The sequence below is a fragment of the Glandiceps talaboti genome, chromosome 18 (assembly GCF_964340395.1).
Source record: "Glandiceps talaboti chromosome 18, keGlaTala1.1, whole genome shotgun sequence".
In the NCBI taxonomy this organism is placed as follows: Eukaryota; Metazoa; Hemichordata; class Enteropneusta; family Spengelidae; genus Glandiceps; species Glandiceps talaboti.
This window is the reverse complement of record NC_135566.1, coordinates 10,061,354-10,089,343: the sequence shown is the minus strand read 5'-3', so window position 1 is coordinate 10,089,343 and position 27,990 is coordinate 10,061,354. Positions and strand designations below refer to the sequence as shown.

Here is a 27,990-nt window from a genome sequence, read left to right as displayed (position 1 = left end):
TGTTGTCATTTTTAAAAATTTGAATTTAAAATTTAAAAATTGTGCAAGCAGAGACATTCCATCTTCCATCAAAAGGTTGCGAAGCAGAATCTTTCCCTGTAGTCTCAACGGTATTATTTCAGGTTTGATTGAGTCCGTCGGGTGTCTTCGGATCTGAGGCTATCTGACGCTGAATCTGACGCTCAATATGACGCTAGCTGAATCTGAATCTGAATCTGACGCCAACTTTATACTCGTAAAATTTTGTCAAATTTTGTGTCAGTATTAGTGTGGTGAATTTGAATCGTTGTAGAATATGTCGGTTACTATTTGTACTAGAGCTGTTGTCTGCCTTCTCAGACATCCAAATGTTCGACGTGCAGCTTTTCTAAATACGAATTTTTGTAGCAGTTCTTCAATGTCCAGGTAAGCAATCGCACAGTACACGATTTGGAAAATTAGTCAATGTTTACGACTTACGTCATGTACACGACCTATATCAGTATCATACTATCAATATAAAAACGTGTAATAACTGTCTGAGACAAAACTAGGAGCTCAACTACTGCCACAAATAAAGCCAAGAAAATACATGTTCTAAAATGTAATATAGAATTTTGGTAGAAATGTGTCTAAACTGAATGGTTTGTTGCTACTGCACTGGCTAGGTAACATAATTAGCACGGTTAGTTTTGCCATAGACCTCCCCCCCCCCCCCCCCACACACACACTTTTATTTCGTGTAGGGTCTATGGTTTTGCTTGCAGATAGTCTGTCGAGACTCGTTTCTGACAATAAATTGTCCCTTTCCTTTTCCTTTTTGCTTTCCCTTTTTTATGTGTAGAGGGACAATGTCAGATCTAGTCCCATACTCCGTCTTCAAACAGGACTACTGGCTAGGAAAACCATGGTACCCACATTACTCATTAGCATTACAAGAGTCTTAGAAACTAAAATAGTTATATACATCATGTATTATTTTTATAACTTTTACAACTGCACTAGCTTTAACTGGGTTATTATTTTTTTCTATCAGAAAACCAACAATACATTAACTGAAATTTGTAAAAATACAGATAATTAGACATTATGTACCATGATAGACACTCCACCCAAGTGGTGTAGAAGTATCTATGATTGTACACAACGATTATGGTCAAGTACATCCAGAAGTTGTACAGCATGATGTTGAAATCATGATCGCATTGGGGTGCTGATTTTGGGTGCAGACCCAATAATCAGTTTGATTGGATATATTATACCATATTATGTGTATGACTGCACTGAATGCTATCAATACTAGGGCCCCTTAGTACATTGATTGTATTGCCCCACACGTGACCCTTGACTACGTACGCGACAACCAGTATTGGTGCTTGTACATCTATGATACAGATACTGATACAGACTGCACAAATATGTTTACCCACAGATGATTCAATACTGTTCGGGTTGTATGATTTTTCAAGTGAATCATTACAGCTAGGGACTGTGAGCCAACAAAATGGTTTCAAAAAATGTTCCAGCTGTAAGCAAGAACATTTCACTAAAAATTGTCCCAATCCCAACGCAATTACATGTCATAAAGGCTTATGAAAATGAAATTATAATCATTATCTTAGATATTATGTGTTTTTCTCTTTCACAGCGATGATCCAACAAAAGAAAAAGCAATCAGGATTTACACTAGAACAGGAGACAAGGGTAAGGGATTATGAAAGTATAATGACATTGCCTGATTTAATTGTACATCAAGTGTTAGTCATTTCATTAGCTTAGTATCTTTATTTTAGTCTAAGAACAAATGAAATAGGGGTAATACTCCTAGATATAGCACTTATCAACTAGAAAAATTGCAAAGTAGTTGCTTCTCTAATCCTTACCCACTCAAATGAGTTCAGAGTACTGAAGGCCAGTGTGTTAGCGAAGCCTTTGTGCACTGTTTACTTATGAATTACTAATTACAATCACCATGGAGGTATAACTTTAAGAACAAAGCCCAAGAAGAAACTGGAGATTCACAATGTGGAGATGTTCAACTGACTAAAAGTGTTTTCCTAGTAAAAATCAAACATAAGAATTAATGATGAAACACAACATCACCACTTTGATAGAAGGTGCAATATATATATATATCTGCAACACTGAGTAAGACAACATTGAAGGATACTATGTGTAGATGCTTACAATCATAGACTCATGTAGGGTCTACTATGCATTACACAACACTATGGATTATACATTAACATATTATAGCTCCAATTCACACTTCACTTTTAAAAATTGTAGTGTATTTTTCAGGATGATAATTAACATCATCTACATTATCTGTTCACAAAGAGATTTAACAATTTGCTTGGTAGTGTCTTTTAAATCGGTTCAACAAGTAACACTAAAATTGAGGAACATTGCGAGCACAGTAACGTCCCATACAACCATACATCTAGAGACAACTCCAAAAATCTGGTATGTTCAGTGACAACATGCATTGTGATGAAAATATTCAAAGTCCTGTTGTGCAGTTTATGCATAGACTGGAGAGACTGTCTATGATCAGTGTTGTGATCGACTGCTATCAAGCATAATTTCTGAACAATGGGAAATGTTGCATCTAACAAGTCACCTGAGGATGGTAAATAACTGTTGAGCAGTACATGCAGCTGTACAAGCTCGGAAACTGGCATAAAATAGACATGTATATGATTACCATAATGATTATTAGCCATGACAACATTGGCTCGAAAAAAGCTTACCAATCAAAGTCATACACAGTTTGTTGTTGTGATTGACTGCCATCATCTTCACTACTCAAATCTCCATGTATGGAATTATTACATTACTGCTAGCACAGGGGGCAGTGAAAATTTTAGTGATGATTTGATTTGATTTGATTTGATTTGATTTTTTTGGAGGTTTAATAACACTGATTTTTCTATTGTTTTTCTTTCTCTGACTAATTGTTTGTTTGTCTTTTAGGAATGTCTAGTATTTACACTGGCGAACGTAAACATAAAGATGATGTTATATTCGAAGCTTTGGGTACAACAGATGAATTGTCATGTACGATTGGGTAAGGCAAGGCTTTTTTGATCAGTGTTAGCCTAGAAAGTAATAAGTGGTGGTGGTTAAAGTATGTTTTTTTATAAGTAGCATAGTACTACATGTACCTTTTACAATGCATAACGGATAACTAAAGCATTTCAGCTACTTGCCCCATTCACTTAGAACGTTCATATCAGGTGTAAAATAACACTAATAGTATACTGAACAAACTTTATCCCCCCCAAAATGGACAACTTGGCTTATACCCCCATAATCAAAACTGCAAACATCTCAAATGTAAACAAAAGTTGACCTGAAATTCTTATTGGAAACCTCATTTGTGATATAACAAATGCATATATAAAGCTGTCCTCCAAATGCATGTTTTTGATGATAGAGTGATTTTTTTCATGCTTTCACCAGCTAATAAACTTTCTATTTCCACCTACCCTTCACAAAGAAAAACAAAGACAGAAATGAGAAGAAAAAAGTAATATGTAATAAGAAGCAACAAGGACATGGCCAAGATAATTGTCTTGATCTAATTATCACTACCCAAACTAATGTTGTGACAGAGATACTTAAGTTAAGACAAGTCACTTGTCTAAAAATTGTAGTACTTGCCTAGATGATGACAAGCGCCCTCTATCGGTTGCCACATATATTATTTCACAGGAAGTTATACCTTTCCACTTGTGTGTGTGTGTGTGTGTGTGCGTGTGTGTGTGTGTGTGTGTGTGTGTGTGTGTGTGTGTGTGTGTGTGTGTGTGTGTGTGTGTGTTTATCTATACCTATGTATCTGTGTATCTATGTTACTTCAAATTGTATAAGGGTATCGGACTGGGAAACCCTTTGAATTACAGATCAAAGTAATGAAATTAATTACTATATGTAATTGTCACTGAGTTTCAATCTGTAATACAGTGCTGTTAAAATCAAACATTTTAAAACTCAATATTTTGAGGAGATTTCACCCTCTTGTTCAGTGAGATCATACTGCTTTCGTTGTGGTTTAATTTAGGTTTTAGTTTGTAGAATGAATCCAAAACTGTGACATGGACCCAATGAAGATGAGGAGCTTAGTTCCCCACAAAGTATTTGGGTTTACAATGTTTGTTTTTGTACCAGTAGTAATTCACTACAAAAATGGCTTGAATCTTTGACTAGTTTCACATCATGAATGGATTTTGTGACTTTACTATTGCACCTTTAAATAAAGGGGGTATAATTCAGTATTATTCAGTCAGTGACTTTCAATTTGATTGGTACAGTGTCTAAAACCTCTGTAACATATTTCCTACATCCTTGACTGCGACCTGTGACATCATCAAGCTGTTTATGCCAATGAAGAATTTTTAAGTAAATATTTCATATCTACATGTGTAGTAACTATTAAATTCAGAGTAATGCCATGACATTGAGTTCATATTCAATGACCCAGAACATGTTCAAAAAGATTGTAAAATCACTGTGATTACTCAGCAATCACGATACTTCTCAAGAAGATCAGAAGAATTAATTTGATTAGTGACTTATGACCTCTGAGGTTGTGGTTTACGATCATGATAGTTCCCTAACCATGTTCCAAGAGTACTTGAGAGCTTTGTGGAATTTCAAGGGTGTGCCGGTGGGTTTAAAGAAAGTTTGATTATTCTTAAAAGTTTCAAAAATGCCCATCTGTGAATGACGTCCATCATCAAGGTATCACTTTGCTTACTTACAGATTGGCAAGGGAATTTAGTGAAGAGGCCAAACATACCTTTGGTGACAAATTGGAACAGGTGAGAATACTGCCGTCTACAGCACAATAGCAAAATACTTTTGTTTTTCTATAACCCGGCTACACCAACTGATATTTATAAGACTCAACCAGTTTCCTTTAATGGAAATACAGTGTAAAGACAGGGTTTGTGTTATTTGTGATTTCTTGAATGTATATTTGTAGATAAATTTCACATACAATATCAAGTAAGCAGATGGTATATGTTTTTCCTAGCATGACTCAGTGTTTAGTTATCTATGTCAATACATTCTGACAAGTAATCTTTCTATGTCCCTTGGCAACTGACTTAATAACCCATTAGTTTCTAGTTATTTCAAGTCTTTGATAAGACAAACGTTGTGCATTTTGCATCATTCGTGTATAATACTTAAGAAATTTTACTATGTAGTTGTCTTTTGTTACAAAACAAGTACAAGGTGAATACAAAAGTCATACCTACGTTATATCAAAATATTTCACCACTATACTCTATTGTTATGTATACAGAGAAATATCGTAAGAAATGTCTAAATTTCTAATTTTTAAAATCAAATGGTAATAAGTGTAAATCATGTGTGTTTGTGTGTGTGTGCTTGTGTTTGTGTGTGACTGTGTGTGTGTGGGGGGGGGGGGTAGCTTGGCAGGTATGTTAAGTCAGATAGGCAAGTCGTCTGGCTAGTGTGTGCATGTGTTGATATGACTTGAATGCACTTTGAAACTACCCAACTATGGTTTTACTATTTCATAGTGTCAAAGTAATTAGTTACACATTTATAAAACACGGATAAAAGCTACAAAACAATTGACAGAAATTCTAGCAGGTTATTTTGATAGTATATAGGTAGGATAAAATTTGTAGTCTGTTTTTGCTTCTATAACTTAGATAATTGTTTCCATACCCTGAAATACCAAAAATAGTTGGTGAAGACTATGTTGATGGTCATTTCCTCTCTGTCTCCAAATCAGAATGTTGATAGAGTACTGTCTGTGCTAGGATCATTGCCTTTTAAACTATCAAAGTCAAAGAATAAACCATAAATAATTATGGCCACACAAGACAGAATGATGTCACTTCATGTGAACAACAGACCCATTTTGTGTCACACACTGATAATACTGGGGTCCAATGAACACTGCATTGTGTACATCTTATTGGATTCGGTAGGGGTTAGGGATCCACCCCCATCCCTAGCCTTGCTGCCATACCCATGACTATGTTCCCTAATCTTTTTATGTATGCTAAGCAGCTTAGCCGTGAGAAGAGAGGGACCCTCTCATCTCACCGCTGTGTCGCTCGGCATACAAAGCTTAGGAACGATAGTCACGAGTCTGGCAGTGAGACTAGGGATGGGGTGGATAGGATCAGTTTAATCAGAAATGGAACATTTTATTAATATTTTCATTACCAAAATTATCTTTTTCCCAATTCAAGTGTAATATACAAGCAATTACAATGTAATGACCAATATATCTGTTGATTATATCCCATGTACTGATATGTGCAGCTTTGCCTTCCTATGGTAACAATTTGTCAGATTTTGGATGAGGATGCATCAGTAAATGTCATTTTGCCAGAGAGCCAGTGCATCCTCATGCAATGTAGTGTTCATCCAAGTATTTAGATCATACTATTGTCGGATACCATAAATCAGGATGCTCCTCTTCATTATCTTGTATTCAAATTTGTTTGGTATTTGACATTTTGTAATGAGGAATCTATATTTCTTACTGTGCTCTTGACAGTGATTTCCAGAACTGATGGGTTACATGTAAAATGGTCAATTTTACCATACGAGCTGTCATTTAAATTTCTTAAATATTTCAGCTTTACCCATTCTGCAATTTGTCAGTCCCACAAATTGTTTCTTCTGGCAATGCACATACGCATGTTGTAAATCAGCAGTGTTTACATGAATTTTATCATGGACATCAACATTGCTGGATAGTCAATGTCAAGGCCATACTCTTCATTACACCATAAATATCTCCTTTGTATGATACATGACCTCACAATGGTATGGTACATGTACAACTAGGGTGCACAAGTAATAAATTATATCATTTCATCAAAACTTGATCTAGGCTAGTTTTTGACATAGTTTCTTGAACGTCAGTATACAATTTTGCATGTTAGTCTCAAACACTTTTGTTCATTCAGCCTAGGCATATACAAGTGACAAGGGGCCTTGTCACTGCAAGTAGTGTCAAGACCTACATGTCACAAGTATTCCAGCTGAATAATAGAGAGATATTGGGAATGATATACAACTGCACAAGTGAAATTAATTATATATGGAAAAATAATCGTGATACCGAAATTTTGACTCATATTTCAAGCACCACTGATTTAATGATTCAGATGAGTATTATCATGATGCAAATGACCAGAAAATACATCCCTTATTTTCTGGTCAAATGTGTGGAATAATGCATGATGAAATGAATAATGTAACAATTCTGAATTACTTGCTATCTCTTGTTGCAATGAACAATATCCAAGTAAAAACTGCAAAGAAAATCAAATCAGATGTTAATGTATTGAACAAACCACCGAAAACATGTGTTTTTGATTTCTGATTGTTTGCACAAGTTTGTGTATCTCAGTCAGATTTGACCTACTTCCTGGTACTGCTAACAAAATGTCGTGTAGCGAGATTTATTTCATTTGCTGTACATTGTTGATGTCTTCATCATCCCATTTTCAATTGTTTCTATGCTTTCCACTCTCCGAATACTAGTTTTAAACAGAGTTTAAACAAGTTTACATCACAGTGACATGAAAAGAAAGTGCAGGAAACTGACAAAAACAGATATTTGAAAACTTCCAAATAGAGGTTCTAAGAATGAGTTAGTAGACTAAGTATTGTGTGTGTGTGTGTGTGTGTGTGTGTGTGTGTGTGTGCATGTGCATGTGTGTATGTGTTGTCTTTGTATGTATAACTGAGCTTTTGTGTTAAGTTAACTTTTATTGTACATTTCAGTTAAATGAAAGACGACAAAACAGTTTTTGTTTTCAAATTGTGTATAAATCAAAAGTATGTGAGTCAGATATGGTAAATAGCATGAATAAGAGATGTAAAGGGTTAGCAAATCCCCAGATAATGTAAGACTTGGGAAAGGGCATGTCTAAGATTTAGATTGAAATAGATGGAATAAGATACCTTATAACTCAACAAATGTAAACAGTAATGACATAAAGTATAAGTTTGATATTGTTGGGCCTATTCCACTGGTATTTAGTGGCTCTAATGTTTTGTAGATATATCTGGAACAGTGGTGAGGGGCGTCTAGTTTATCATTGAAGGAGATACCCCCCCCCCCCACCCCAGCCCAAGCACCGCCCACACTGTCACCCCTCCCTTGGAATGAATTAAATCTGCATGTACATGTAGACAGTCAGAATACAGACAAAATAGCTATTTTAGCTTTCATGAATGGGAAAACACCTGTTAAAGAATATGAAAATACTACCAGCAGGAGTGATTGGTAGTTGTCTACATCCCTCACAGGTTACAGGTCTTGTAACTTTCCACCTGTTTAACAAGTTGTACGACCCCAAGCAGCACTTCAGCTATTATAAATCTGAGAGGGAGCCAACAGTAGAAGCCAACATGACACATTCTGTACATATTATCAACTCCTGCATCATACTTTAACCCAGTCTAAATACCAATGCTGTCCATGGACATGTATTATCAAATTGATAAATATCATTTTTTTTCTCTCAGCCCATGCTATTGAATGCCAGTGATTGATTTATAGTTTAGACGTGCAAAGTGTACAATCTCTCAAGTTCTCCAGACCAAGTTGGCAGTTAGTGTCTTCCAAATCTGATTATTTATACGTGAAATATTACTGTAAATACAACAGCTGGCTGAATGAGTAGACATTAGTTGCTCAAGAAGACATCACAACTTGGGTTAATGATAAAACATACAATCAATGTGGTCCTGCCAGTCTGCCCCAGCCTAGTTTTTCATACCAACCATAACTATTCTAATGCATTTAGGGAATATTTTGTTAGAGAAATTTCTTTAAATCTACCAAAAATATAATGCAATGGTGAATTGTATGGCAAGTTGTAACTGGTAGAGTTTTTACCTTTCACTTCAGTTTTATTAGAAAAGATACAGTTTGATGATGATAGATAAGATGATAGGAAATCCTTGAAAACAGTATTGTTGGCACCACATAAGTTTCTACTTGATTTTAAATTTACCTTTCATTACATTAGTGTCTTTGTAACTAACAACTAACTTACATTTTACTGGTAAGTTTCTGCCCCCCCCCCCCCCCCCCCCCGAGAAGTAGGTTTGGAAATCTACATCAATGTTAATTTATAAGATGTCACCCCACCCCACCCCACCCCACATCCCAGCTACCAAGTTTCTCAAATGATCTAAGCAAAATCACTGCTTCATTATTGAGGGTGCATGCACAGAGAAGATCTGAGATGCTGTGGTAGTATTATAATGGGCTGATTAATGAGTTCAATAGAAGAAAACCTGGTTAAGTATTTGTGACCACCCTCATTGTAACTATTCAACACCTGTTTTCTCACTTTTAGCCATGACATTGCCACATGAATTATGAGGGCAAAACAACAGTTGTATAACCAATAAAACTAAACAGAAACTTGACAATGTGAGCTAGTTTGGCAAAATGTGACATACATTACCTGAATGAGCTTGAGAAAACTTCACAGTTGGTTTCACTGGGTTTAATTTATGAGTTGTGACAGATGTATTAGAACTTTAGGTCATTCATTGAATACCCAGACATCTATCAAATGTTTTATTACATCTCATAATGGGAAGATTACAACCTTAATGACAGTTTCATTTTTATGACCACGGTAAAATACTCAAAATTTGATGTTCTAGTTTAAGTTTTTGGGATAGGGGTAAGAGTTGCATAGTTTCCCCAGTAATCTATCATAATTTTGTTTGGGAACCTTGGTAGATTTTACCTGCTTACTGCCCTCAGCAAACACACTGTTTATCCTTAATACCTGTCAGCTATGTCTTCTATTTATGGGATTTCATCACTTGGTGGACGTCTCACGACCATCAGATACCAAGCCCTTGAAAAAGTATTTTGCTACAAATGTCATAAATCATTGCATAAAGGCATAGTATAATGTAATGACAGATAGAAATATTTAGCACAAATTTTTCTCTTTGGAGATATATTGCATTGGGTCAACAACCTCACTTTAACCCAGAAACTCTATTTTTAACTTTCTGTGAGGAAACGTTGCAGTAATCAAGAAGTATTAAATATGAATTTCCAATAATGAACCACATCAAGCTATGTATGGGGAATGCCTTAAGGGCTATAGTGAAGTGATTGATTCAGTAAATTATGAAATACCTTTACTTTATTTCATAGTATTGGCATGAAATTGGATTGTTCAGGTTCATAGCAACTCTTGATGAGGTGCAACTCTAAATGGCTGAACAATTTCTAAAAGTTTATCATAATGTGAACACTGAAGTATATGGTTTTTGAGATTTGCAATGTAAAAGTGATCACAAGATCAACCTTGGCATCTTGTGGAATTTTAGGTACATACCTTGATGTTTGTTTACCAAGTGGTTGTTGCTGTTGTTGTTGTTGTTGTTGTTGTTGTTGTTGTTGTTGTTGTTGTTGTTGTTGTTGTTGTTGTGGGGAACAGACAAAGCTTGGAAATCTTGAATTGTGGGGGAACAGACGTAGCTTGGAAATCTTGAATTATAAAGAGATTTCAAATCTCTTTAGGCCATAAAACTCTTTCTGTTTCTATTGAAGCAATATCTTGCTATATGATATTGTATCATTGTAAGACATTAAGGTATACCTACAAGAATGGGGTATTAAATTTGAATGGTCATACAGTAGAAGTACTTGAAACAAATGATCAAATTACAAAGTACACTTTTTCAGTTTTCCTTTCAAATATAATGTAATTGTCACAGAGATTTATTAGAACTACCAAATCTTGATGTTGATGATTCAGCATTTACAATAAATGTATATCTTCACCAGAAATTATATACATTTATTTAGTACAAATTATGGAATGCCAATGGAAAAAAGTAATCCTGATGGTATGGTACAGACTTATGTAATTATAATTTGGGAATGTATAGCTAGAAAGGCAATGTATAGCTAATAAAAATACATAAATACATTTGCAGTTATGAATATTTCTAATTTTTATATTTGATAATTGCTGGTACCTAATATGTAAATCAAATGATGCCTGCATTCCTAATGTGAAAAATTGAAATGAGAGACTATGGTTGTTGATTGGGGTTTATGTTTGCTATTGGTTCCAGTTGAGAGAGAAAGAATGCAAGGGTACATTTCAACAGCAGTAGAATTTCTGTCATTTTGAAAACATTCACAGCAGAGCAGTAGAGAACAATTTGACAGGAATGTGACTTGTTAGCTGCAGCAAACATTGAGATTAGTGGTTTATTTGAAGTCTTCATGACCCCTGCTTTCATAGGTTTCACATTTGTTTTCATTTCCACATACCTAAATCTATGCTGTTTCATTTTAATATATCCCTAAAGAGTTGGAGCATTTTATGTTTGGACAGTTGGATAGTGTGGAAAAGAAATACATGGTATTGGAATACATTTGTAGATGTCTCTTCTAGTCATTTACACTTCACAACGCATTGCAAGACTTTTTTCTAAAATTGGAAAAATCCAAATAGAAGATGTGAGAATGATTGCAATACCATCTATTATAATATTATGTTATTTCTTCATCAGAATTAGAAAGTGTACAAATTTAGTATGGCATATGGAAATCTGATCAAAATCTAATTTGGTGAATATGGCTTGAATGCTTTTTTACCTCTAATTCCTTCATTTTTGTCGTTTGTTTTCAATTTTGTTGTTCTGAGAATGACTGCCTTCTTTCAAGCAAACAACCCCCCCCCCCCAAAAAAAAAAATATAAAAAAATATAAAAAAAATATAAAAATATAAAAAACATCACAGTCCCAGAACAACAGAATCAAAAACATGACAATAAATGAAAGAAATAGAAGTATTATAAAATAAAAAAATTGAACTTTATTTATCACATCAGATTTTAGTCAGGTTGGGTGTGTGGTATTCATGTTAATCAATAATTACCATGGTTACATGAAACATATTTAATGACCTGGTACAAATTTAACAATCTTACAACATGAACGAATTAATGATTCTTTTTACAAAAAAATTTCCTCTGTCTGTAATGAAAAGATGGTGACCTACATCAATTTTTAATGCCAGCATAGACACTCGAGTGAATCCACACACCTTGGTATATGATGGCAATATCTGCCAGTGTTGCCGACTCATTTTCAAGTTCTGCTGTTCTGCACCAAAAGTATTGTAAGAGATGAAAGTAATACACTATGGAACCTTCATTAAAACTCTTGATTTATAATATTTATACTTTTTTTTTCACTGCCATCTTTTGACACAAAACTGATATTCAAATTCAAGCTAAACATTTAAAGATTAGCCAGGGTATAAATCTTAATTTATTTACACTGTGAGATAGTTATCTTTAATTCATTCATCTTTGTTGGTTGGTTTCAGGTCCAGTGTTTACTTCAAGATGTTGGCTCTCACATAGCGACACCTAGGACTGCCCTATCAGAAACAAAACTGAGTAAGTATATGTATAATGTAGAGTATATATTGAAAACTGTTGAAGCAAGCTATTGTCTAATAGGTAGCACTGTGGTAAAGTTACATTTCGTAAATATGGTTTACTGTTCCAAACACTTTTAATTAATAACTGCATCCGTTAGAATGAACATCATGTTATGATAAACACTTTTAATATAGATGCCAATATTCCATTTATTCAGATAGTGACTGTAAAGTTTTGTGCAGTTAGATCGTAAAGGCCAAGGTTTCAATTCCAGGTTGTTGCATTAGTGTTATCTTAATCTTATCATTGGCACCATATGGATTTCATAGTATTATTTTTTTGTTGTGGACCAACTTTTTCTGCCAAACAACTATTTTTTACACCAAAATCTCCATCTAGATGGAACTAGGACTGTACCACATTATAAATCCTTCAAAGTAGAAAAAATATATCAGGTTCACCAACAACATAGAGAAAATGACAGAAATTCAATAATATTCCATATACTTTTTCAGAAAGGACAGAATTTAGCAGTGAAGTAGTTGCAGAGCTTGAGACATGGATTGATATGTATACAGATCAGCTGCCACCTTTGAGGAACTTTATACTGCCAGTAAGTACCATCTACATCTACAAGACCTGATTTAACAATTTCTCCTATAATGCAGTAAAAAAACAGTATTTTAACTGTAGCTGCACAAGTTTTTGCCACAACAGCCTCGATACTTTGTCAACTCCCTGGGGAGCATATACTCCATTGGATTACAACATTCACAATACAATGTCTAACCTACCAGGTGCCAGCTGGGTTTACTGAGGCATAGTGATGGTTCAAATCTTAACTCAAGGAGAAAAATAATGGCAGCAATGCTTGAACTGGCAACATGGAGATTCTAAGCTGGCCATTCAACCATCATGACTCCATGACTCAATGAGTCATTGGAAGTCATGTGAAACAAGTGTTTTAACTTGCATGTGTGTGGAATGTGAGCTATATCAAAAACAGAAAAACTTCATGCCATGATTTAGAAACAGACAGCTGGATTTGTACTTTTTTGGTAGTTTTGAGGTTTGACACTGGCTAAAGATCAGATGACTGCTTCCGAATACTTGGTATATGATACTTACAGGGCTCCTGAGAGTCGTCAAAGTGGCTATCAGATACATCACATACTTTTGCTATCTATATAGCTCACATAGGGCAAGTTCTTTGGCAATAAATTCATGTACAGTCACTGGAGACTGGTGTAATTAAATTAAGCTGTGTTGGATATTAGTCACTGCAATTAATATTGATAATGTAACATGGCTTTATATATGCAGTACTGCCAAAATTGAAGGTGTATTGCAATTAGTACTAGCACATGGTTTGAAATGAAACCCAACAAGTGCATCTCTGTATTGAATAGTAATGACCGAAAACCCACAAATACATGCCTGTACTAAATGGTGATGACTGAAGCCCACAAGTGAATCCCTGTTCTGAATGGTGATGACTGAAGCCCTACAAGTGCACCCCTGGTCTGAATAGTGATGACTGAAGCCCTACAGGTGCATCCCTGTATTGAATAGTGACTGAAGTCCTGTAAATACATGTCTGTACTAAATGATGATGACTGAAGCCCAACAATTGCATCCCTGTTCTGAATGGTGATGAGTGAAACCCTATAACATATAAGTGCTTTTGTCATGTCATACCCAGCAAGTCAAGTGCACTATCTTGCTACCTATCATTTTTCCACTAACATTTCCTTTGGCACCATTTAGTATAGTGTAAGCTATTCTCATGCCACCCATTCAAGTCTAATGGATTATGAAAGTGCTGAGCTAGCCAAGATTATTTCAACAAGCTGACCTATAGTATGATAAGTCATTCATCGGACTGTAAAATACTACTTTTATCCAATCTAGAGATGAAAGATTATAGAGGGTGCTAAAGAGATGTTTTCACAGATAAATGTTTTGTTTAATAATTTAAACAGGAAACCTCTAACACAAAGGACATATGTAATGTCATGTAATACACGGTGTAGATTACTACTTTAGTATAGAAATGGCACAGTTCATACACCTACATACACTGTATTGCATGGATTTATATCTCTATTGATGCGATCAGGTTTTTTCTTACTTTTTTTTTGTTTTCATTCTTCTCTCATTCACAGTTTTTCATATTACCTGTTCCATTTACTCTTCTTTATTCTTTCATTCGTTCTTGGTCACTTTTTAAACATTCACAAAATGTCTTGTTTTCTTTCCTCTATTTCTTCATTCTTTTATTTTCCTTCCTTTCTCAGTTTCTGTATGTCAATCAGTCAGTCACTCAGCCAAAATGACATATTCTGCAGAAATGCTTGTCCTTCTGTCTATTTGTGTGTACCTTTGCCTTTTTGTGTGTACGTCGTTCTCAATAGCCGTCCATATCCTTGCAGCATACAATACTGTCTTGGGTCTTTAGTAAGAAACACATTCATCATAGATAGTTACAAAATATACTAGATTCCTTCACACTTTCATGATTGTTTCCCTGCCTAATTACAAATATCACAATTTTACCATTTATCAAATATGAAGTAGAGAAATCAATGGAACTCCCAAGAACTAATATGTGTGGAACTTTGAGAGTACATTAAGTGGTACTCCTGATACAATAGACAAACACACTTGTGAAACTTAGGTCATACTTCAATAAACACATGTCTGTCATGTTCACTTTTTCACAAACGGATTCTATATCAAGTTTACATAGTAACGTGAAAAAGTACATCTCATCAGGGGTGTACAGGGCAACCTGCAGACTCTTAACAAAATAATTGGCAGTTGAAACGTTGGTAAACTATTACAGTGTACAGTTACACATTCTCATGATATCATGATATTTTCAAGGGACAGCCACTCAATTCCTTTACGCTTTTCTCCCACATTTTTATTGAATTCTTAATTTCCCCTGTAACTTTGTATCAACAAGTCATAGAGAATTCGCATGTAGCTAAAGTATCGGTTTTTACAACCGTGTCAAATTTGACAACCAAAAGTAAAGGCAAGTGTAATGAACTCTGTAACAATCATTTTAACAAAAAACAAACCACATTCGTGTTCTTATAATAGTAGTTCTTAATACAAGGTCATTTGAGCGTTATGTAGAGGTTTGATCCCATCTTTTGGTCAATATTTTGGGCAGCATAGTATCCAAATTGCCGATTTTCACATTTTTCCAAGACTTTTGACTCCTCTGTTTTGGTTGAATGTAGACATTTGACCCTTCCTGTTTTACATGTAATCTTTGTAATGTTTGTGCTTTTAATTTAACCTCCAGGGTACACCTGTACTCATTCCCTGGCCAAATATAATTCACCCCACCCCCACCCCCACCCCTGGCCCATTATTGTGTTGTTTAGTACTTTTCCCATTAACTTTTACTGTCCTTTTCGATCTGAACTGTTCTCTGTTGTTCTAGTCCTCTGTACTGTTGTGTTCTGCTGTCTGTCTTTTCCATTGCTTTGCACAGTTCTATTCTTTTTTACCAGCCTAGAGTTGCTGTAACATGTTAATTCTGTAATGAAATCCATTGATCTGTTCAATTTTATATATGTAAATTAAAGATTGCAATGCAAAGAATAATAGCTACAATAGAACTCTGAAGAAAAGAAAAAAACTTAGTGATAAATACCAGTGGAAAAATTGTCTTTACTGAATAGCATGTAGTATTCTTTTCTTGTAATTTTCTTTTTATCTTGTGTTTTCCATATTTCATCTTATTTCAACAAGTCCAAACTTTTAATGCAAACATATTTGATTTGTAATTATGTATATTACATTTTACATTTTAGTCATATATTACAATTACAAGTATTTTCTATCTTCCAGTCTGGAGGTAAAACAAGTGCAACTCTTCATCTTGCTAGAGCAGTATGCAGAAGAGCTGAAAGAAGGTAAGAAAAAATCATTTTTGTCTTGAAAAGATACTACTCAAAAGTAAAAAGCAGGGTCAGTCGTATATCATACTTCAATGTCAAATGTATCATTCAAAAATGTTGGCTTGGCATATTAAAGTGGCCATATGGATGAGGATTCATGAATTTGGGTATTTATTTTGGAGTTTTGATTTATAAAACAATTTTACCATGGCTTTCTACTTGAAAAATCAATGTGATACAACTTGACTAAGTCTGTGTTTGTAACTCAATACATTGCAAAAAGCTAAAAGATCGTGTAAAAAGTTTGTTATTGTACATACAACAAACAAACATTTTGCGCATTTATTACGCTTTTTCAATTTATTGAGTTAATACAAACAAGGACTTGAAACATGTTGTTTCACATTGATTTTTCAAGTAGGAAGCCATGATAAAATTGTTTTGTAAATTAAAAATCCGAAATAAATACCCAATCCTCATCTATATGGCCACTTTAAGCTTTAAAACATTGTACAGTGAGGGTTTTACATTCTCACAAGCCAGAGTACATATTTCTACTAAAGCAACAAAATATGTATGTTTTGGACGGTGCCATAAAAGAGTCAGTGGTTTATGACGATGGCGTTTTACTGTACTGCAAAAGTACATGTAAACCCAGGATCTTTCTTATACTGTTAAATATACATTTCACAGTGTTGGTTTAGAAGATCTTTCTTCTGTTTAAGTTTATTGTACCTCAAAAGTACATGTAAACCCAGGACCTTTCTTATACTGTTAAAGATATACCTTTCACAGTGTTGGTTTAGAAGATCTTTCTTCTGTTTAAGTTTATTGTACCTCAAAAGTACAATGTAAACCCAGGACCTTTCTTATACTGTTAAAGATATACCTTTCACGGTGTTGGTTTGGAAGATCGTTCTTCTGTTTAAGTTTATTGTACCTCAAAAGTACATGTAAACCGAGGACCTTTCTTTTACTGTTAAATATACATTTCAACAGCATCGGCATTGAATTTCTTTCATACTTCAAAAGAACATTTAAATCAAGGGCGATTTTTGTAATACTATAAATCATAAAATATACATTTCACAGTGTTAGTTTGAAATACCTAGCTTTTAAATGATGGTTTTACTGTACCTTAAAAGTACATGTAAACCTAGGGCCATTCTTTAATATACTGTTAAATATACACTTCAACAGTATTTGCTTTAGTCTAGGGCTATCCATGTCATCAAATCTCCAGATGTCTCTTGACGTTGGCTTAGAATGTCTTTCATTGGTTTTACTATGCCCCATTCTTGTTAATGTACATTTCAACAGTGTGTATGTCTACTTGGAATTGGACCATTTAATTCCAATCACAGACAGTCGGCTGTCAGTCTGCTAACAGTTAATGATTGCCAGACACAGCTTCTTACATGTCTATAAGGCATAGAGTCATATTAAATTGATGTAAACAAATTGCTGCTTACTTGTACATGAAAATATGCCTGCCTACAGCCATGACTCAGTAAATTTCATTTTGTGCTGAGTTATTCAGAGGACTTATATGGTTCTTTATGGGCAGATATTTCTGCCTTTAGTACACTTGTCTTACTTGTATTGATTACCGATGATAAAATAGCAACTCGGTAATCATAAAATCATAGCACCTCGGTAACTTATTCAACTTTGAAATCATGTAAAGATAGCCCTATTGCACTGGCAGGTGTTTGGCCATTTTTGGGATTTCCTGCAAGCATTTATGGGAATTAAAACCTCTTGTGATGACATCATGAATACCCAAATCTGTTTGTCTTGACAAATGCATCTGAGAGTGTCCATCAGTGTATTCAGGAATAAAACCCGGCATCTGTTTATGCTCCCCGTTGAATATTTATTGTAGAATTCAAGATGTGGTTGCAAGCTGTAGTCAAAGTGTTTGTTGCTGGCAACTATCAGTATCAGGTGCAGTCAACAGGCAGATTTGTGGTTTTTATTAATTATATGTTGTTTCAGACCAAAAATGATGATTTAATAGAGTCAACTCCAAAAAATAATTGTGCGGAGGGTGTTTAGGTATTCTTTAATATGTGCCCTCCCACTGGTGGTGAAGGTCATATGTCCTCCCTACCTCCCACTGGGTTTCAATTTGCTTGCCAGGCCACTCCCCACCTAATATTGTGAATGATTTACCCACTCCCCACTAGGATAACTTGTGCTTTCCACTATACCAACAATTCATTTTGGCATACACAATATGCATTACCCTACAGACACCATAATGTTTCCCCTCCCACTGTATCAAAATCAGGACTTTCTTGTCACAATTCTTCCTTGTTTGCTCCCCTCCTGCCATGATTGAAAAAAAATGCCCACCCACTGAAAAAGTGTATAAGAAAAGCTTAATGGACGGTCACTGCAGTATGAAAACATTGACCTTACTTTGAAGTTATCCATGGGGTACATTACTTGAAGGTTAATCAGATCAAAAACTATGCTTTTGTGTACTTTCTAGAATATCATCAAAGAGATATTGAATCAATTTAATTTTATGCCTAACCACACTCAGGGCCTCAGGAAAACATCAGAACCAGTCATCAAAAACGATTTATCTAACCACATGTAGTGATTTGGTTTTATGGAAACATTAACGTAGGACATGAAATGTTCTACTGCACTGGTTAGACATCGCAGTTTAGTAGCTTTAGGTCATTTTTAAGACTCATTAAAATCAGTTAACAACACTATTGCGGTGTCCTTTCCCCTAACAGGAAATTAGCTCAGTATCTTACTTGAAATAAACAGTTGCAAATGTGACTGTTTTCAGAAGGAAATATATAAAAACTGATGTAAAATAAGATGCCTTTAATAACCTATGCAAGTATCAATTGCTGCAGTTCAGATTGTTTTCAGTCACTAGATTTAGAATTGCTACTGTATTGAGCACATTTGAACACATGTTCAACTTTTGATAAATTTCAGATGACATAGTAGAGAAAAGTTTCGACCGTCCATCCATAACACATTTATAGTGATTGTATTGGTCCCCTTCATGTCTTGATCAGAATAAGCGTACAAAGCTTATTACAGATGCAACTGCAGCCATATAAAACATTTCATTTTAGACACACATCAATTTACCTTGATAGATGTCTTTGAAGTATCATCTGAAAAGTATCTCACATATTGTTCCTTTAATGTTCTATGATTTGTATTCATGTAGTATATATTCTCTTGAATACACATTTTTTATTACCTTAGGTCTTGCTCTTTAGCTGTAAACTTTTAACCTCTGTTTTTGATAAAGAGTTATTGCTGAAAACATTACGCAAACTTTACATCTTAGAGGACTGTTATACCGTTTTCCTCCCCTTCTTTTACATGGAACATGTAATGCAGTCCTTAGTAGCAGCATTTATTCACTATATATTTCACATATATATTCACCATCATTTGTGATCAATACTTATCAGACATTTGGACCTTTCTAACAGAATACAGAATGTCTTGCTGTATTTGAATAACTGAGATGGGTCCCAGGTTGGTTCTAAAAACACCTAAATAGCCAAATCAAGGCTACCTGGTAGTTTTAGGTACACTGAGGGTAAACTTTGGATGTGTGACATTGGTTGTACACTGGAGCAAGGCTGCCTAGAGATGACAGATACTAGGTGTCCAACCAATCTCATCTACGCTATCAAATTTATTTAGAAATTTGATGGATTTGCAATGTCTAGCCCAACTTAAATTAATATACACTTTGGTAAAATGTGGTATTAAATAGTAGTGGTGTAAAGTTCAGTCACCTTGACTGTGATGTTTTGTATGAGGTACAGATTTTTATCTTATAAACATAAGCTAAGATTAATGGATAGTGAGAGTTGTCAGGATTTGTTATTGCTGATATTTTCAACAGGGACTGGGTCATTGTAATATGATTTCATGACATCTACCATAAATGAGTACGGTCATTGCACTTTTTCATCCTATAAAACAGTAGCTCTTCCTATGTTCATCAATCATATATTTTCACAGACACTAGATGTATATTTATAGGAAATCCTTGTCTCATTTCCCCAAAAGTTCAAATGTCAAAAAAGTCCTAAAACAAGAGGACAAATGAATCATTAAAGATGAGGTGTCGCGGCACCTAGTCTATACTTAGTATTATTGATGACTAGTGTCGCCCTAAGTTGACATGGCAGTATGTATTGAACTATAATGATCACCAAAACATGTCAGGGATGGACATAACAGTCATTTGTCTTCTCCATTTAGTGATGATTACTTGCTACTGTGTTTATTTGGATTCTCTACAGCCAAGAGATTATAGGCAAAACAGAAGTGGTAAGGGGGCTGTTTGAGACTGTTAGCATTGAACAAGACAAAGTTTATGTTTTGGTACACACTCTGACTCTCAAGTGTGGCCATCTTTAGTATCCATCATCATGTTAAATTGTATGGAAACCACATTATATTGGAGATGTTGCATTCTTCTATACCACTGTCTCCATCTGTACAGACAGCAAGTGCCCTACTGACCAACATGTCTCATTCAATTTATTTAACTTCATGTAATGTTTAATTACAGTATTGTCATTTTATATGGCATTTTGTGCATTTGTTCATGTCTTTCTTTCTATGAAAACATCAACAGTTTGCATCATAGACCCTACACGTGTAGGGTCTATGTTTGCATACACCATGCAATTTCAAAATTGTACAACCTAGAATGTTGTTTTCTGGTGATGCCATTGTGCAGTTTTCTGTCACTTATGGTTCGGAAGCACCAAAGTCACTTCTTCAATGAACAAAACAAATCACCATATCAACACAGACTGCAAACTATTTGGAAAATATATAACACTTTAATTGATGGATTAAAAAACTAAACAATGGATAACAAAAGAGATACTTGCAATTTTTTTTTTTCATTGTTTCGTCTTTGCCCATAGAGAAAACAATGCATTGTATGAATACCTTCTGGCCATCTATGGCCACTTGATAATGTACCCTTTAAACAATCAGTATAGAATTTGTCATGCAGATGAGTATCATCGATCAGAACAGACCAAAAACTCAATGATCTTTACGGTAGAACTACGTGTGCATTACAACATTTGTAATTCAACTCTATAATTGATTAGTTTCTAGATAGTCTCTAGAGTTTGACTAAAAATAATAGTCTTAGTTTAATACAGAAAAAGACAGATTTCAATTCCAAGTTCACAATAATACAAAAAACGTTTCAACAGATCCTAGCACTTAAAGATTCACTCTCTTAAAACTCAAAGAATTGCATTGTATCGGTATTGTTTAGGCTAAGTGGTTTATCAGATAAGTGGATCACAGTTTTGTATTACAGTGGAACAGACTGAATGTCAAAAGTTTAACTTGGAATTTATCCTCTAACAAATCTTATTCTATTTGATAGACTGTGTTACGGTACTAATATTGGGCTATCAAACATATACAGTGTCAAAAGTTGAGCAGACTTCAGTCTCCACAAATAGTTTAAAAGATCTTTTTCTCCTTTTATAGACTTTATCTCATAAGTTTGAGAATTACAAATGTTGATCATGTCAAAAGTTCGCTTTGATTTTATTCTTGGGCTGACAGATATTTTCATAGGAATTTTCTGGTTCTGTGCACATCAGTGCATACATACACACGCACCTGTGCACTAAATGTGCACACACACACTCACAAACATGCACACATACGTACACATACGTACGTACGTACGTACGTACGTACGTACATACATACATACATACATACATACATACATACATACATACATACATACATACATACACACACACAGCTCCTTCTGCTATACAAAGAAAATACCGTCGAGTGAAGTCATCTTATTCGTCATATTGAATATTGATATTAATATTTACATTTTGAATTTTTGTAGGGTAATACCATTAGCAAGAGATGGTGAAATTGATCGTGATGTTGTCAAATACCTAAACAGGTAAGTAATATACAATTTTTAAACTGGCAAAGGTTACATGGGAAACCTTCCCTCTTGACCTATCTTCAAATATGTTACTGTATACTTATGATAGCTGCTGTACTTAAAATTATTCTATCAAAATATTTTACAGTTTACTGTCAGTTTGAAGGGTAAACAGGCATATCTGTCAACACTAATTTTGTCAGTTGAACTTTTGAAAGCAAATATCACAGACATAGTAGGACATCACAGTGTAAAATAAAGGCCCATGATTCAATCCCAGATTCTCACATTAGTGGTATCTTATATGTGGAATGATAAAGGTAAAATAAGGACCATTCTTTGTACAACCAACTTTTTCTATAGTCCTTGTCAGACAACTGATTTTCACACCCAACTCGTATTTTTATTTAAGTAATCTGTACCATTCAATTCATACGATAACACTAATGTGAGAATCTGGGATTGAATCATAGGCCTTTTATGTAAAGGTTTGTACATTGTGATAACTTGCTATGTGAAAGCATAAGTGTTAAAAGCCAAAGTTTCAGTCTGAGGGTTTCGGGACCATGAGATATTGTTTTTTTGTTCTGGCCCAACTTTTTCCGTTAGTTTCTGTTCTCGCAAACCAAAGCTGTTATTTCTTCCACGAACTTCGAAATAACGAGATTGTGTGTTTTGGACGGTGCTGTAAAAGAGGCTGTGGTTTGCGATGATGTAAGTTTCCAGTCAACTTTTTTTCACTCTGATATTTTAATCCTAATCCGACATGGGCCTTTAAGTGCATGTTTTATATAATTAATAAACAACAGGTAACAATTTCCAAGTTTATGTTTGGAACAGAAGTTAAAATTTGATAAAAACTAGTTCACAAATGATAAAACACAACCATATTCTGCTACAAAACTGCTTCACAGCCACTTCTATTTTTCCCTCTCAGTGCAAAAATCTTTTCAAGGTTGAACTGGAGTCAGGTAGTCTGATATTTCCTGACAGAGTTTTTGTTTTTCATATCACATGAGTGAAATGAAAACAAAGCCAAGGAAGGTTTTTTTTAGAGACAGTCTGGTCTTGTTTTCTCAGTTGGATTCAAAGACATAATCATGCCCCTCAGAATAGAACAGTTTAAAGTAAACAGCCATATAAATCAATATTCACTACTGGAGGTGAACATATGTGTAATGACTTTTCAATGAACCACAGAGATAATAACAATAATAATAATACAAACTCTGACTGTGACTTACCTCATCTGAACTTTCACAACTTGTGGTGAATGGTTGGAGTATATGGTGACAAGGGTTTTTTTTGTATGGGATTCTAAATAGAGGATGAGGCAGTTTGGTCAATTTGACAGCTTTTTCTCCACATTGTATCACAACTTTAGAAAAGTGTTTTTAAAAAAAAAAAATCTTTGGGGAGCACTCAAAAAAAGTTATGAGCTTGATAGAAAGTGCCTTGACCTACACTTATCAGTGATTCATAATATATATATTAATTTAAAGAATTAGAAATTTCTTCTTCTTGCTTCTGGTTTGTTGTTATATTAATAGTTTTTATGTAGTCATTTTGTGTGTGTGTGTGTGTGTGTGTGTGTGTGTGTGTGTGTGTGTGTGTGTATGTGTGTGTATGTGTGTCTGTCTGTCTGTCTCTCTCTGTGAATACATATACATGTATGTCCATGTATATGCATAATCAAGTGTGTATGTGTATATGTATGGCTGTTGTATGTATGTATTTGTATTTGTGTGTGTATGCATGTGTATGTGTGTGTGTGTGTGTGTGTGTGTGTGTGTGTCTGTGTGTGTGTCTGTGTCTGTGTCTGTCGTGTCTTGATGTCGACGTGTTGTGATGAGTTTTGTATTCAAGTCACATACATGTAGACTATATGTATGACAAGATTTACGACTTCTTTGTACAGATACAAGGTTGGCATGTGTCTCTGTCTGTCTGCTGGTTTCAGTAGTCTGCTACTCCATTAAACAACTGTTATCATTCTCTAATGCTTACATCTTTTATTGGTAGTTGAAAGACTTAAGACTTATCTTTAATCAGGACATTTGACAGTCATCAAGTCAATAATACAACCACATTAAATAGATGACAACCCCACCTACTGAAATCAGGTTGATTAGATTGGTGTGATTTGGGACGATGATGGAATACCTCCACTAGTTTTTCCAAAAACATTCAAGCTATCATTATATTATCTTATACATGTATATATGGAGACAGACAGACAGACAGACAGACAGACAGACAGGCAGGCAGACAGACAGACAGACAGACAGGCAGGCAGGCAGGCATTCAAGCAAACTAACTGACAGAAAGACATACATGCAGAGAGAGAGAGACGAGAAGAATGATTTGAAGAAAGAAGAAAAAAGTTTTCTGAAGAGAATGTCACTTAAACAAAACACACTTATGATTTTCAATTCCCATTTTATAATTTTTTTTTTTTTCAAAATTGTTGAAATTTATTGGTTTTTGTTCAGTTTGTGTTTGATTGCACATGGTTTAGGTTCTGTGGTTGATAGCAAGTTGACACGCAGTGTATATAATTATAAATGGTCAATGTATCAAAAAGTCTGACAAAATACAGTTGATTTGTGAGATTAAGAGGAATGAATGATACTGTATTTCCTATCCTAATCTAGAGGGATAACTGTTCATTGATGATAGGAAGTGGTGTGGTGTCCATATGTTGATAAGTGTTGATTTACTTGTAGTGTTTTATCATTGTATTGATACGATTGTTACACCCAACCCAGCCTTAATGATTCCCTTTATCAGTATTCAAACATTTTTAGTCATCATTTCCACGATAGAGATAAGTCAGCTAACAAACTTTCAAAAAAAAAAAAGTTTGTTTCTTTCATTTAACTCTCTCACACTATTCTGTAGAATCTATAACTGGAAAGAAAAAAAATGAAAAACTGTGTTGTGTGTGTTTTGTTGTGTTTTGTTGTGTTGTGTTGTGTTGTGTTGTGTTGTGTTGTGTTGTGTTGTGTTGCATTGCATTGCATTGCATTGTATTGCGTTGCTTGGTATGATATGGTATGGTATGGTATGGTATGATATTGTAATGAATTGTATTGTTTTGTGAAGTCGTTGTAAAAGTTTCATACAAACCCCACAAGCGGGGAAGATGAATTAAAAATTTATCCAATCACAATTTTAGTTACATACTTAGCTAAAATCAACTTTTTTTGTAACATTTTACAAACCATCCAGAAGAGGTTTATGAAAATAGGATTCATATAGTTACTTTAACAGCGTGACTAGGATTGTCTATTTCTTTCCATAAAATAGTACCAAAATTTGGTTTGGGAAAATGTTGTACTTTTCTTGGGGTTTGGTGTTGTTTTGTTTATTGGCACATCACAAGATACTTCTGAAATAAACCAGTTAATCTCAACAAATAACTGAGTATCAAAAAAAAAAAAAACTTTTGACTACCACTTTTATCTTAGTTGTCTGTTGTCAGTGACAGTGGTTAAAACCACTTGCCTCTTACCTCTGTGGTCAGGGTTCTGGGTTTGATTAAATAAACCATGGTGTAAGTAAGAAGAGAGTCATTCAGTTTGACTCTACTGAACAACACAGGTTTCTGTGAGCACTCCAGTTACCCCATGCATTGAACACTCATTTTGTTATTGGGCTATGCCTGTTGGTTGATTTGTGAATGAAAAAAACTATAATGTTGTAGAAAGGTATGTTGGTTCTTTCTTCAGTTTTCGTGTCCTGAAAATATGATCATTAATCAAACCAGTGGTCCTAGCACACAGCCAAACCATGATTTTGTAGAATCCGACATATTCTAACATCATGACTTCAAAGCAGAAATTCTTTGTGATAATGTGAGTGACCACACACTGAGCCATATTTTCAACAGTACTTGGGTTATGTTTGTAATTTGTTGAGGTATAAAATGTCAGAATTTTTACGGTAGAGTGGTGCCGGTGAGATCCAGCAAAACTGAGACTATAATAAACAGCATCCCCGTGCTCTGTCAGGGGTAAATGAAAATAATCTTGATACTCAATACAAATAATCAATTTGTTGAAATTAGGGAGTGTCTTCAGTGGCGAGGACATTGACAGGACTCCATGTATCAGGTTCACTTTATAACTCATTTGGTCGCTGATATATAACTTCTTCGGAGAAACTTCAAAATGACTCTTTTCTGATCTGATCTCTAACAAACTAGTATTCTGAGTTCATGTACACATTTTGTCCTTGAACACCATGCTGTCTAAATTTCATTGTTTAAATGAACACAAGCTGACTTTATACGTATTTTGGCATCAATTTTGTTGCATATATCAAACATACTCACAGTATTGTACTTACTGTAGCATATTTAACCTCCACTTGCAATTATTACTGAACTCAGACGATATGAAGATATAACCCATAAACGATCTGATGACATAATTTATGATATCTACATGTATCAAAAATGTTCAAGAAATCCCTACTATACAATGAACTGTTCTATTACAGTTCTAAGACAATCGTAATGTTATAGATTACATATATTTTCTATCAACAAAACTATTGTTTTTGTTTTCTATTACAGATTGAGTGATTTCCTCTTTACCTTAGCCAGATATGCAGCTAAACAAGAAAAGAAAGAAGAGACTATTTATAAACGTGTCCATCCATCCATCAACAAATAAATGATATCTAGATATTAGAGAATTTTTTGAGGGTAAAATAAAGGATGGTATTCAGCATAACAAATATCTCGATTGGAAACATCAAAAAATGGAATGGTTCTCCCAATGTAGTCAGAGTACTCGATTTCATTTTGTCATTTGTTGAAGGGTTAACTAATGTATTTTTACACAAAAATGTATTATGCACCTGGTCCAATATTTTGTATATTGGAGGGAAATGGAGGAGGGGAGGGGAGGGGAGGGTAGGGGTTAGAGACACATACCAACAAAATACAAATAGATTAATAAATTTCAAAGAAGATTGTAGATATTCCCATTTGAAATGACAAGATCAGTCGTCTATAAAAGAGTAAGTGAACTATACTTGCAGACTGAAATAAAATGATGTAAAATTTCATACAGGTAATGTACCAATATGTTGTAGTCCAGACCAGCATAATCATAACACGGAATGTCTGCTGCACAAGCCCTCACATCATTTGGTGGGGTTGCTTTGTCACATACCTCTGAAACACTTTGCAATGGGTATTATGTCAAAAACCCACAGCTAATGCCTTCATGTCTATTCAGCAGAGCTTTGAACATGGAACTGTACAGTACCACCGTACTTTACTAAGTATTGGATACTGGCAATTTATGACTTGATTGATTGATTGATTGATTGATTGATTGATTGATTGATTGATTGATTGGATCATGTTTATAGCTGTGTACTCGGCATAAATTGATGTTTTGAAGTGATTGGTAAGACTGAATACTGTATAAAACCAATGTCGTCTATAAGTTCAACCTTCTAATCGTGTAATAATTTGATGATGTTAATCCTATATCCTAATCACAGTTTGGCTTCAGATTTTTGTGTAAATAGTTATTAATATTCTGACTTTATCAAGCAGTGTGTCTATTAGTTTACAGTTTAGATCCGAGTTTTGTGTGAGCCATTTTCAAGTGATGATTTAACCTTTAATATATCATACAATATCTGTATCACACACTCCATGCATTAGATTTGATGCGA

General features: G+C 34.6%; 1 protein-coding gene across 1 annotated transcript; it reads left to right on the top strand.

The window, feature by feature from the left end:
- Window positions 1-243: 243 nt before the first annotated feature.
- LOC144449011 (corrinoid adenosyltransferase MMAB-like) lies at window positions 244-27,152 on the top strand. Its single transcript, XM_078139407.1, has 9 exons — window positions 244-405; window positions 1,628-1,683; window positions 2,956-3,049; window positions 4,745-4,802; window positions 12,369-12,441; window positions 12,942-13,039; window positions 16,294-16,358; window positions 22,249-22,308; window positions 26,873-27,152. The coding sequence occupies exons 1-9, from the start codon at window positions 296-298 to the stop codon at window positions 26,970-26,972; spliced, it is 714 nt and encodes a 237-aa protein (XP_077995533.1). The 5' UTR covers window positions 244-295; the 3' UTR covers window positions 26,973-27,152.
- Window positions 27,153-27,990: the final 838 nt, after the last annotated feature.

Bases quoted from the DNA above. Each gene is read 5' to 3' on its own strand.
- LOC144449011 (XM_078139407.1), top strand. From the start codon at position 296: ATGTCGGTTACTATTTGTACTAGAGCTGTTGTCTGCCTTCTCAGACAT. The intron at 3,050-4,744 runs GTAAGGCAAGGC...GCTTACTTACAG, and splicing joins GAATTGTCATGTACGATTGG to ATTGGCAAGGGAATTTAGTG. The intron at 13,040-16,293 runs GTAAGTACCATC...TCTATCTTCCAG, and splicing joins TGAGGAACTTTATACTGCCA to TCTGGAGGTAAAACAAGTGC.